Raw genomic sequence first — 12,861 nt, 5'->3', positions numbered from 1 at the left:
TGAGCCGGGGCGGGCGCAGCCGGGACTGGCGATCGGGACGCTTGGTTCGCACTGGTCGTCCCCCGACCCCTCCACGCCGCCACTCTCGACTCTCGACCGTCACCCCAAATTGCCAGCGTATGAAGTTATCACGCTTAACATCTCCTGACCCGAGGACTTGGGTACCCGCGGATAATCCGAAATTGCGCGCGGTTCCGGGCCTTGCAGCAGGCAGGGTGCCTTCTCCTTCTTCATCGCTAGCTTAATACAATTAATTCATACTCTTTATCAAAAACGTGGACTGTGAAAAGGAAAAAGAACTGGCCCTACCAGCCAGAAATACTTTTAGCATTTTGATGAATTTCCTTTCAGTCTTTTATATAGACAGATGTTTTCAAAATACGTTACTGGGATACCGAGATTTTCTTCAGAAGGTAATTTTTCACTTTACATCATTATTGAGCACTTTCTCATGTCATTAAACAGCCTAAGAAAATGTTTTTTGCTGACAAAAGTCCTCCGGAGGAATGCACATCCCCGCATTTTCTTCAAGCAGTCCCTCATTGTTGACACTTGGGTAGTTTTCTATTTTTGACCGACATCAACAAAGTGCTCGGTCGGATTTTCCCAAATGCCCCTCTCGCACCAGCGGCGCACACGCCCGGGCGGCAGAAGAAAGCCCGGGTCACGGGACTGGAGAGCAGAGGCCTCGCGCCGCGCTCCAACCGGGCTCTGTGACGTCACCGTAGGTCCCGCCCCCGCCGGCAGAGCCAATCGAAACCCGGGGCGGGGTCCTCCAGAAGCGCGCGCACGCGCGGGCTGGCGGCCCGGCTGCCCGGCGGCCCGGGGCGATGAACCCAGCGGGTCCCAGCGCCCAGGCTAGGGCGCAACCGCCGCCACCGGAGGCGCGGCCGGCCGTAAACTCCGAGGAGGAGCCCTACGACTGCCTGGATTACTACTACCTGCGCGACTTCCCGGCCTCCGGGGCTGGGCGCAGCAAGGGCCGGACGCGGCGCGAGCGGGAACTGCGCACCAACCGGCCGGTGCCCGGCGGCCACGAGCGCAAGATCGCGCAGAAGCTCGTCAACGGCCAGCGCAAGCGTCGCCAGCGCCAGTTGCAGCCACGGCCGCGCACTCGCCTCCCCTGAGCGCCGGTACGTGCGGGCTGCGACGGGCCTGGGCCCAGGGAAGCCCCGCGAGCGCCCTGCGCCACCGCGGCCCCGCTCCCCTCGGGCCCCCTGCGACTCGACTCAGGCAGAGTCGCCCCGTTCTGAGTCCGCCCCGCGTTAGCGAGTTATAGCTGAACCCCGTAAGCCCCCAGTTTATCTCCCTGCTGCGAGTGGAATAGTGAAAACTCCACCTTTTGGAATTTTGCAGTTGGGTAGAAATGGCTAGAAAACATCTTTTTAAAAATACATGTGAACTGGGGCCGCTGGGTGGCGTAGTGGTTACGGTCTGCGCTCCGCTTTGGAAGCCTGAGGTTCCCAGGTTCCGTCTGGGTGCGGACCTATGCACTGCTCTTCAAGCCATGCTGGCGGGCGTCCCACATATAAAATGGAGGAAGATGGGCAGAGATAGTAGCTCAGGGCCAGTCTTCCTCAGCAAATAGAGGAGGATTGGGGGCGGATTTTAGCTCAGGGCTAATCTTCCTTAACAACAACAACAACAAAAAAGTGAAGGATTTACTTCCTGTATTTAAGCAGGGATTAAAGAAATTTTTGCTTTTGTCTGATTTTCTACAGGATACCCGAAGGACCTGATAAAAGTATTTTCTCTACCTCCAGCGGTAACTGGTCCTAAAGGGGAGAGAATCGATGTTGGTCAACAGATCTTCTTTTTGACATCGCTTAAGTTTACTGCTTCAGTATCTTTTCCTTAGTGATTATTAAGTAACATCCAAGTGGGTATGCCTTTTTAGGGTTTTTAATTAAAAGAGAGCAGCAAGAATGGCATTTTAACTTTTTTTTTTTCACTTGCTATGGTAACTTTTCAAATCCACAAATACTTGAATTCTTACGTGTAAAGAAGAGGGCACAAAGATGAATAGGGGAAGAGCAAGAAAGGAATTTGTACAAGATTTCAACACAAATGTCACACTACTGGGCAGGTTTAATATTTGCCAAAGTAGGGATATTTTAAATTGTAGCTGTGAATACTGGAACAGTTGCTAGTCTCTGCACTACTGACCCAAAGTTATCCCAGAGTTCAGGTAACTTTCCAGAGGTCATAACAGCTAGTTAGAAAGACGACCAGGCATAACAGATAGCAAAAGCATTCACTCTTTCCAGCATCATAGTTTTTCTCAACTGTAGACGACATTCTGTGATTCAGAACCACACACAAACTCCACATTCCAAAGACAAGAGTTGAGTTACAGTTTAAACATTATGCAGAATACGGGAAGGTAGCTTCCCTTTCTCTTCAGTGTGCATTGTCTGGCCTCTGCCCAGCAGTGAGTCCTTGGTTAGGAGAGAGCGGTGGTGTGCTGGGAGGAGCAACCTGAATATTAATCCTAGCTATGACTGTTCATCGCTCTGGCATTCAGCAAACTTCTGAGTTTCAAGTTCCCACAAGCTTAAGGTTTCTCATTTGTAAAATGGGAATGGCATTGGATTACCATGCCAAACGGTGGGTTAGAGATAAAATTTATATAAAACATCTGACACACTTAAGGGCCTGGCACACAATAGGTGCTCAATAAATGGTAACAATTTTTAAATTTACACAACACAATCCCACCTCTCCTTCCTCTCTAGTCCGGAAGTCTTAAATTCTTTGACTACATTAATTCTTTTAAAATGTCACCAATGTCCAGGCAGCATGGTACAGTAGGAGTCCTGGCTTTGGTGTCAAACACCTGTATGGACTTGGGCAAGTTGCTTAAACTCTAAGCATCTGTTTCCTTACCCACAAAATGGGGATAAGACAGTACCTATTTCAAGAGTTCTTGTGAGGTGTAAATGAAATAATGCATGTAATACTCTTAGTGCCTGGTATATAATAGGTACTCAAATAATTTGTAATAATGTTCCCTTTGCCACTTTTTTAGCCTTCAGGATTTTTTTCCTTACCCCTAGTCTCCCTCTGCTATGTCTCAGACACCACGTCTAGATTAATATTCCTGAAGACCATTTTAATCATATAAAAACCCTCAATGACTCCTCTAACCTTGGAGGATAAAAAGCCTAGTTTCCTTATATTGTGCTGGAAATCATCTATGGAATTTTCTTAAATTTGTTTCCCACAACTTCCAAAAACACACTCTGGTTCTTGACACAGGTCTTCTGTACTCTAAATTCACCATATTCAATTCTACTTCTTCATTTGAATCTGTGATGTCCTACTGAGCATGCCCTTTTCCCCTTTCCAACTTCAATCTTCCTGAAACTAATTCCACCTGCACTTAAGTGCCACTCTCTCTCTCAAGCCTTCATCCACATTTAATATCCATTCCTTTGAAATCCTTTAGAACTTAATACAAAAACCACTTGTTTATATAGTATTTTGTACTTTTAAATCAACAGTTAAATTCATTCATTTTTTAATTCTATTTTGTCTGATATGTGCAAAGCACTATATTCATATGTCTTAGTTATCCAAAGAAGAGCTACATTTAGTCTAAGGACCTTAATGTCTTAAAACGTCTCAGTTCCTACACAATTCCTGCTGTTAAACTACAGCATACCCAGACAGGCATGAGCCATGTTAAAGCAACATTCTATAAGGTCTTCTAACTAGGTTTTGCTCATTTTAGATACTAGAACTTTTTAAATTTAATTATGGTTACCGTAGAAATTATGTGTATTGGTTACCTATTGCTATGTGACAAAGTACTCCAAAATCTAGTGGCTTAAAGCAATTATCTCTTTCAGTGGGTGAAGAATTTTGGAGTGGCTTAACTGGATGGTTCTAGCTCAGGGTCTCATGAGGTTGGAGAGGAATGAGGCTCCACCTTTTGAAGGGATCTGTTTTACACCACCATGGTATGTTTAATTATTATAAGTGTGTTCATTATAGACAAATTGGAAACTTATGAACAAGCAAAAAAAAAAAGGGAAGAAAGAGATCACTATCCAAGGGATAACATCACTATTTGGGTGTATATAATTCCAGTCTTTAAAATATATATGAACTTTTTCAAAATAGAAACATCCTATGTATACTATTTTGTAACCTGCTCTTTCACTTAATATATTCTGAAAATATTTTTCATGTCAGGTATTCTTTCATAACATTTTAAATGGCCGAACAGTATATTTCTTCATTTGTATGTATTATAACTTATTTAATTCTATATTGTAGAACATTTATTTACAGGTTTTGCCTATTTTATACATTTTGTTAAATGAACATCCTTATAGCCAATTTCTTTCTACATTCATGACTGTTTCTTAAATTACTAGACATGGAATTTTTGGAACAGGGTTTGCACAATTTTAAAACCTCTGATATCTACCACCTAATTTAAGTAGAATTTTTATTGCAGTCATCAAGAGTCCATTCAGCCACATATCTGCAAGAGTTCTTTGTTCAAATTTTGATCACCATAAGTGAATTTGTTGAGAATGACCAAAATCACTATGGAATAAGAAGTTTTTTACCTTGGAAATCATTTCATATCAATATAGAGAAGCTCCTTATTCTTTTTATATAGCTGCATATTGTGTGAATGTGCCATAATTTTTTTTTTTATTTTTACCAGTATTCTACTGACAGGAATTTAAGTTGTTGGTAATCTTTTACTATCACTAAATAACCTTGTACAAACATTCAGTATTCTCTCTTCAATCTAGGAATTAATGAATTAGCCAAGTACAATTAAAATTATCCCTGTTCTGGTCTGTCTTGATTGTCCAATGTTTTGCTCATTCTAAGCTCTCCTTGTGCCAGGATGTCCTTTATAAGTTTCCTTTTCTCCATCTCTGCTTATGAATTATCCAAAGGCAAGTAAAAACACTTACCATTTTTAAAGGTTTCATTTAAAAAGTTCTGCGAAAATAAAAGTTTGTTTTTCACAAAAGGTTTTTGCATCGTTTACCCCTCGGTGCCACAAACATTCTGCTGTTGCTGGAAAGGCTGTGTACAACTCTGCTACCTTTGGTGAGGGAGAAATTTCTGATTGACATCCAAGCAGAAATGAAGGTTCCACCTCTGCTCTCTTTCCTCCATAAATCCCACCCCACCCCCAAGGACTTTCCCATGAAGCCCCCCATGAAATGCCACTAGTCAACTTTTCCCCTATTGCAGAGGCGCCAAAACGTTACTGTTAAAAGCATTTCACAGCAAGGAGCACTGAAGCACAGACCCATGGGGCCTTTGCAATGACTGTTCCCTCTTGCCCGGAGTGCTCTCCCCGCTGACAAACACGTGGTTTGCTTCCCCACTTCCTGAAGGACTCCGTTCAAAGGTTGCCCTCTCCCACCTCTAACTCCCTAGCTCCCTTACCCTGCTTTTGCTTCATGTAGTCACCACCTGATTTAAGTGTTTGTGTCTCCCCCCGCCCCGAATGAAACTCCACGAAGGTAGTTTTGTTTTATTTGGTGCTGTTATCTCCAGGATCTAGTTAACACTTGTAAATTATGCAGAACATTTTAATTATCAGTGAATGAATACTATCCCAATTATGGGCATAAATTCTGTAATATATATGAAAAGGGGTGGAAAATGTATGGTAATAACATAAATGTAAGGCATTGTTACTGTCTAAATTTAATCTGGGGACTGGGTCCACAGACGAGAAACGCAAAATAGAACAGACTCAGCTCTGTTGATCCCGGCCTCCTAAAACATTTACCCAAGTAAGCAGCTTAATGCTGAGGAAAGTTGAGTAACTTGCCCAAGGTCCTGTAGCAGTCACGCGAGAAATCTGAGTCACTCTCAAGGTTGGATTTAACCTACCCTGTTATTACAACAGTTTGAAAGAAGCAGCGATGTCCTTGTGCCCTAGGAAGCGACTCACTCTAGGCTCGAAGGACACGGTTTGCGGAACAACCTCAGAAAGTTCCGGTTTTCTAAATCGGCCTGGCGCCGAGCTCATGACGCCGACCGCACACGGCCAGGCGCCGCTGTGACGTCCTGCTCTTCCCGTGACCTTCAGGGCCGGCGGACCCGTTGGCGAGCGGAAGGCCTCTGCCTGTGCGCTGATTGGTCCGCGCTGAGAACAGTCCCGCCTCCCGTCTTCTGTTCTCCTGCTCCGCAGCTGCTGCGGAGGTGTCCTCCGAGCCTCGCACTCGTAGACGCAGAACCGACGCCCGGTTGCGATGCCGCGTGGAAGCCGAAGCCGCACCTCCCGCATGGCCCCTCCGGCTAGGTGAGGCCACCGCGGGGCTTCGGGCCCTGCCGGCGCCGTGACGCGGAGGGAGGCCTCGCTTAGGCCTCGGCGCGGCGGGGGTCGGCTGGCGGAGGCCGGTGTGGCGTGGGCCCGCCCCCGCTCGCCTCAAGGTGGTTGTAAATGGGCTTTGGCTGGATTTCCCGTTTGTGGCAAAATTCCTAATTTCGAATTCCATGACTTATTACTGAAGATAAAGCTCATTTTAAGTTAAAATAGGAAAGTTCTAGGGGCCGGCCCGGTGGCGCAGCGGTTAAGTGCACACGTTCCACTTCAGCGACCCGGGTTCGCCAGGTCGGATCCTGGTGCGGACATGGCACTGCTTGGCACGCCGTGCTGTGGCAGGCGTCCCACATATAAAGTGGAGGAAGCCGGGCATGGATGTTAGCTCAGGGCCAGCCTTCCTCAGCAAAAAGAGGAGGATTGGCAGCAGGTGTTAGCACAGGGCTGATCTTCCTAAAAAAAAAACGACACAGGGAAGTTCTAGAAAGAGGTGGACTTTGTAAGTGTAAACGTCAAAAATAGCACAAACAAAAAAAAGTAATGTACTCGGGGAAATGAGCGCATTTGAATGACGAATAATGTTTCGGCACCAACCATGAGCAATGAGCATTCGGCCCAGTAGGGGACAGTCACTAAAGCCTCACGTGTACATGACGTTTTCTAGTTCGTAAAATACTTTAAAAATATACTGCCAATTACACCTCATAATAACTTTGGAGATAGATGTTATTCCTCTTTTACGGAGATAAAGAAACTGGAGACTCAGAATAAGTGACTTGTCCAAGGTCGTGCTGCCAGTAAGTAGGAAAGCCAGGTCTCAGACCCGAGTCTTCCGAGGACAGATTGAGGACATTTAGCACAGTACCACATTGTTTCTCCTGACGAAGATGGATTGTGTTCACACAGTATGCTAGTATTGTAGGGAAGGGCTTCACTTATAGAAAGAAGCTTCTATAAGGACGGGAAACCATGTTTTTATAAAGTTATGCCAGATGCCACCTGATAGGAAGTGAAGTCAAACTTTTGATCTAGCCTTATTTGAGAGAAGGGCACTCAAGGAAACGATCTAAAAATGGGCAGATGGAGCCTGTTATATGTGAAGATTTTTAAAGCGGCACTGGATATACCGGGTGAAATGGTTGGAAGCATCCAAACGTCCTACAGATGGGAAATAGTTGAAATTAGTTTTGGTGTAACAGTTCAGGCAAGTCACTTCCACTTACTGGGCTTCAGTTTTCTAATCTGTGAAATGAAGGAATTGGACTGGATTATTTCCCCACGTGACTGCACGTCTTCATTCAAATGTTACCAACTCCCCTGTTGGTAGACCTCTGCTGACTATCCTGAAATTGTGAGGTCCCCACCGTGCTTCCTCTCTTGATATTTTTTCTGTAGCACTTAATCCATATGACCTATTTTATGTGTTTGATCCCTCAATAGAATGTCAGCTCTGTGAAGGCAGAGGTGCTTGTCTCTTATTAACAGTTATATTCCCAACACCTACAATACTTATCCCTAATATTTGAATGGATGAATTCTCCAAGGATCTCTTAAACTCTTAATATTTTATAACTTTTATGAAATACTTGAATAACTATGCTCTTTAGTGATACTGTGGGCTATGTGAATACATGGAAATAGTTGCAAAAAGGCAGGAAAGGATAGTTTATACTTGATTACAACCTTCACAAAAGGTTAAAGAGAGAAAATGATATAAATTGGGGAATTGTGTTCTGTAAAGTTTTCTTGTATGTTTATAATATTTGTGTTTAATAATTTAAAATGAAAATCCTGAGGTTTATTTTAATAAACAAGGTTTTTAAGTTGACAATCTCCAAACCTGGTTGGAAGTGGGAATTTCATACTTTGTGTTCTTTTCTTTCACAGCCGGTCACCTCAGATGAGAGCTGCGCCTAGGCCAGCGCCAGCAGCCCAGCCACCAGCACCGGCTCCACCATCAGCTGTTGGCTCACCTGCTGCTGCACCCCGGCAGCCAGGTCTGATGGCCCAGATGGCAACCACTGCTGCTGGCGTGGCTGTGGGCTCTGCTGTTGGCCACACGCTAGGTCATGCCATCACTGGGGGCTTCAGTGGAGGAAGTAATGCTGAGCCCTCAAGGCCTGACATCACTTACCAGGTAAGATTTTGGGCATTTCCCTTAAATGGGTGTCTTTTATGAAAAAAACATAACTTTCTGTAATTTTAGAATCTATAATGCTGTTAACAGAAAATGGTTTATCAAAAGCCACATTTGGCAGTTGAATTAGTGCCTCAGGCCAGCATCAGCAAGTATTATACAAATTATATTTTTTCCCGAGGAGTAGAATTGTAACAATTCAACCTGATATTTTCCCTTATTTTAAATATTTTGTCTTTGTGACTCTTTTTTTTTTTTTTTTTAAGATTTTAGTTTTCCATTTTCTTCCCAAAGCCCCCTGGTACATAGTTATATATTTTTAGTTGTGGGTCCTTCTAGTTGTGGCATGTAGGATGCCACCTCAGCATGGCCTGACGAGCAGTGCCATGTCTGCACCCAGGATCCAAACCAGTGAAACCCTGGGCTGCCACAGCGGAGCACATGAACTTAACCACTCAGCCACAGGGCCAGCCCCTTGGTGACTCTTTAATTCAGTCTCAATCTTGGTTAAGTACAGTCACAAGTCACTTAACAATGGGGATACGTTTTGAGAAATGCATCCTTAGGCGATTTTGTTGTGCAGGCATCATAGAGTGTACTTATACAAATCTCAATGGTATAGTCTATACTCTGAGTATACTTTGTTGTATTCTGGTGTACTTGAAACTCTTGTCCATCTTTTCTTTTCGTTCTTTTTCTTTTTCTTTTTTGCTGAGGAAAATTTGACAATCTTCCTTGTATGTGGGTCACCACCACAGCATGGCTGCCGACAGGTGGTGTAGGTCTGTACCTGGGAACTGAACCCTGGCTACCAAAGTGGAGCACACCAAACTTAACCACTAGGCCACGGGGCCGCCCCCCCATCTATTTTTTAATAGTAATCCCATTTTTTCCTCCAAGAAACTTCACTGAACCACTGGTCTTTGGATGCCCACATAACCATTTCACTTCATTTGCATCTTTATTCTTGAATCTTTCTGATTACAACTGGAGTTTTGTTAAAGCTGATTTATTTTCTGCCTTTAAAAATTTTCACTTTCCATGTTACTAGATGGAAACTTATGTTTGCATCTGGATTTAGTTCTGTTTCCTCAGTTAACCTCAAAGACACTGGATACTGCTCTTTGTTCAGGTGTAAATGTGATTTCCTTTCTCAATGGTCCTGAATGCTATGTCTTTACAGGAGCCTCAGGGAACCCAGCCAGCGTACCAGCAGCAGGAGCAGTTTGGCCCGTGCCACTATGAAATGAAACAGTTTTTGGAATGCGCCCAGAACCAGAGTGACCTTAAGCTTTGTGAGGGTTTCAGCGAGGTGCTGAAACAGTGCAGATTTGCAAATGGTAGGTGATTATCAGTCCCTGATTGAACTTGCATCTGCTCAGTTCACTGAATGGTACTCCTGAACCCAGTAGAGCTTAGGGAGTCTGTGTTTAATAAATTAAACTGACAAATTAGAGGAGATTTTGTTTAAATTACTCTAACGAGCTGTTTCAAAGATTTCTAGTCATTATCTTAAGCTTTCACCATGTATATTCTGAATCTGATTCTTTGTTAGCAGGTATAGATTAATGTGCCAGATCTTTTGTGGTTACTGCATGGGAGTGATCTAGCCTTAAGGCCATGAACATGAAATTACATTCTGATTTCACCATCTGATATATTATTGGCATTCTCCCTATCTTATATGAGAGAGAAAAGTTTATTAAGTCTCTCAGTGGAACTCGAGATTTAGGCTCCCTGAAATATTAGCAGTCCGCTTGTTCCTAAGAATTCACCATCTATTTAGATGCTTTTTTTCATTTTCCCACCTTTATTTAGGTAGGAAATAAGGGAGAAATTAATCCTTTCAGGTGGTTGCACTGTGAAATTAAGAGATTGCATGTCTTTGATAAAGCTAGTACCAAAATGGCTATATTTCTCCTTCAGGACTCTGTCCCTGGAAGCACATATGCCCTGTCTTCCCTCAGTTGTGGCAAGGGTAGAGTAAAGTTCTGTTGATTACACGATGCCTTCAGTAGCTTATGAAAGAAACTAATAACCTCATCCCTCCTTTCATAATTTGGAGGGCTTCTGTTTTGTTAAATATACGGCTGGTGCTCTTCTAACTTACCTTTTCTGTTTGCAGGATTAGCCTAATTAATAAGTTCAAATTGAAGACATGGAAAATCATCTCTCATGACTGAGTTAATTTAGCATAAAAATATAATTGATAATGAAGATACAAAGTGTGAAACCATCCGTTAAATCTCTCCTCTGTGATGAATCGTTTCCTTGCTTCAGAATTGCAATGGAAGAGGATGTTCTTCTGTTCACTGAGATGGGATTGAGTTTGGGGCGGGGCACATGTTTGTGTGGCCTCCTTTAACCAGATTCTGTGATGTTGGTATTTGTGAATTAATTAGAATAAAGTGATTTTCTTCCAAAATTTGGTGTATTTTAAGTGTAAGGTCATAAATTAGATATGGTATATACATGGTGAACATAGTCATTTTGCAAAAGGACACAGTTGTCTCAACATGTCTCTACCTAGTTTATAGTCTCTGGATATTAAATTACCATCCACCCGGAGGAGCTGGCAGAGCTCGCTAAGGAGCTTTTGTAGAGAAATAGTTATGTAAGGAGTAGCTCACTAGCAAACCTGCTCATTAAAAAGGTTCCAGTTGCTCCAGGCCTTTGGAGCCAATGTTCAGTAACCTGGGCAGTAATTTTGTTTAGAAAACTAACTGTTCTAATCAGGTGAATGATAAAGGAAATGTAGGCATAGACCCATTACATGGGTGGATTCCCTGTGGCCAGGTCAGCACTACATATCACTGTTCCCCTAGTATAGCCAATTAATTGGTCAGAGGTGAGAGCCATTCTCTTAATATAAGCAGTTCCCTTGCAAATGTTTTTCTTCTACTTCAGGCACTGTCCCTGCCTCTTCCTGAAAGACTGAAGCTAGCTGCAGTCGTCCCACTCCATGTTGTCTTAAGGAGATGGACATGATTTGGGGTGCATCATTTTTTTAAATGAACCCAGCTCCATCCCTCACAATTCAAAATCTCGTTCACTTCTGGGAGTTGACCTCCAGGCTACGTTATGTTCTGCAGTGTTCCTACTTTCAGATGTACCTTTCAGAGCTGCTGTTACCTGAATTTTTTCCCCTCTTAAGTTTCAGAGACCTCTATTACTACAAGGTGCCTGAAGTGCTCCTGAGTGAGTGAATTATTCAGTTGCTGCCTCCTGTCCTCAGCTGTTTCTTAGCGTGCCCCACTTTACATAATCATTCACTTCCTCAAAAGGGCTAAAACTGCCTTTCACCAGAACCTGAATGACTGTGGACAATTTACTCATGGCCAGTCCCCTAGCATATTCCCTCCTAGCTTCGTCAGTGGGTTCCTTTGCCCATTTTCCTGGAGGCTTAAGACCTCTGCGTTTATCATGTTAACGCCCCTTATGTCCAAGAGTGATGGTGTGTGGTGGGTGCCCAAATATGGATCAATCAGTGAATCAAAGGACATCAATAAAATGCAAGAGCCTGGCTGGTCTGGCCTCTCCCTGGTAGGTGCCATGGCTACACAGAGAAGGGCACAGGGAATAATCCACGAGATGCACTGGCCTTTTGCCCTAAGGTCAGAAGGGATTTTGTCATTCATTGAAAGTATAAACCAGGGGCCGGCCCCAGGGCCAAGTGGTTAAGTTCACGCACTGTGCTTCCGCGGACCAGGGTTTCGCCAGTTCGAATCCTGGGTGTGGACATGTCACTGCTCATCAAGCCACGCTGAGGCAGCGTCCCACACCACAACTAGAAGGACTCACAACTAAAAATACACAACTATATAATGGGGGGCTTTGGGAGAAAAAAAAAAGTATAAACCAGCACAAGTCAAATCTACAGTTGAGACTCATTTAAAAAATAGGCTTACTGACAGTAAGTAAAAGGAGATTGAGGTGTTTTCATCCTTGGAGCCAGCTGTTGCATCTCAATAAGCTAGAGGCCTTTATGCATAGTGCCAAGTCGTTTCAACTCTTCTATATAGCAGTTCAGCAAGGTATTTCCCCAGAGTAGAAGAAATAGATGGTCAGCATGATAAAATGGGAAGAGCTCTTGGGCCCACATCTGGGGTTAATCTAGGCCCTCCTGCTCACCTACTTGGTCACCTTGAGCAAGTCACTTTCTCTCTAAAATTGGCTTAATACCAGAGTTTTGGGGTCCACAAGAGAGTGTATGAAGTGCTTTGTAAAATGCTAATCAGATGGGTGTTTGGGGCTCAGCATCTGTATGTATGAAGCACTGTATTACCCCTCCCTTCATTTGATGTATTAGAATTAGGGGTTTGAAAAAGGTAGCTTTAGAATAAGAGAGAGCAATAAGTGTCTATTGTATGCCAGCATGTTACATACATGATTTCCAATTCTGCCAACCTCTTAA

General features: G+C 43.7%; 2 protein-coding genes across 3 annotated transcripts; both read left to right on the top strand.

Annotated features, from left to right (window-relative positions):
* Positions 1-784: 784 nt before the first annotated feature.
* Positions 785-6,216, top strand: NUPR2 (nuclear protein 2, transcriptional regulator). Of its 2 annotated transcripts, none has more exons than XM_046668228.1 (2): positions 785-1,133; positions 6,077-6,216. In XM_046668228.1, exon 1 carries the CDS (start codon positions 831-833, stop codon positions 1,125-1,127), a length of 297 nt encoding a protein of 98 aa, XP_046524184.1. In that variant the 5' UTR covers positions 785-830; the 3' UTR covers positions 1,128-1,133; positions 6,077-6,216. The 2 variants fall into 2 exon arrangements, with proteins under 2 accessions (XP_046524184.1, XP_046524185.1); XM_046668229.1 differs by lacking the exon at positions 6,077-6,216 and adding an exon at positions 1,722-1,931.
* On the top strand, positions 6,152-10,872 carry CHCHD2 (coiled-coil-helix-coiled-coil-helix domain containing 2). Its single transcript, XM_046668227.1, has 4 exons — positions 6,152-6,289; positions 8,198-8,447; positions 9,631-9,787; positions 10,573-10,872. The coding sequence occupies exons 1-4, from the start codon at positions 6,240-6,242 to the stop codon at positions 10,581-10,583; spliced, it is 468 nt and encodes a 155-aa protein (XP_046524183.1). The 5' UTR covers positions 6,152-6,239; the 3' UTR covers positions 10,584-10,872.
* Positions 10,873-12,861: the final 1,989 nt, after the last annotated feature.

This window comes from Equus quagga, chromosome 7 (genome assembly GCF_021613505.1).
Source record: "Equus quagga isolate Etosha38 chromosome 7, UCLA_HA_Equagga_1.0, whole genome shotgun sequence".
Taxonomy (NCBI): Eukaryota; Metazoa; Chordata; class Mammalia; order Perissodactyla; family Equidae; genus Equus; species Equus quagga.
This window is presented reverse-complemented; position numbering and strand designations above follow the sequence as displayed.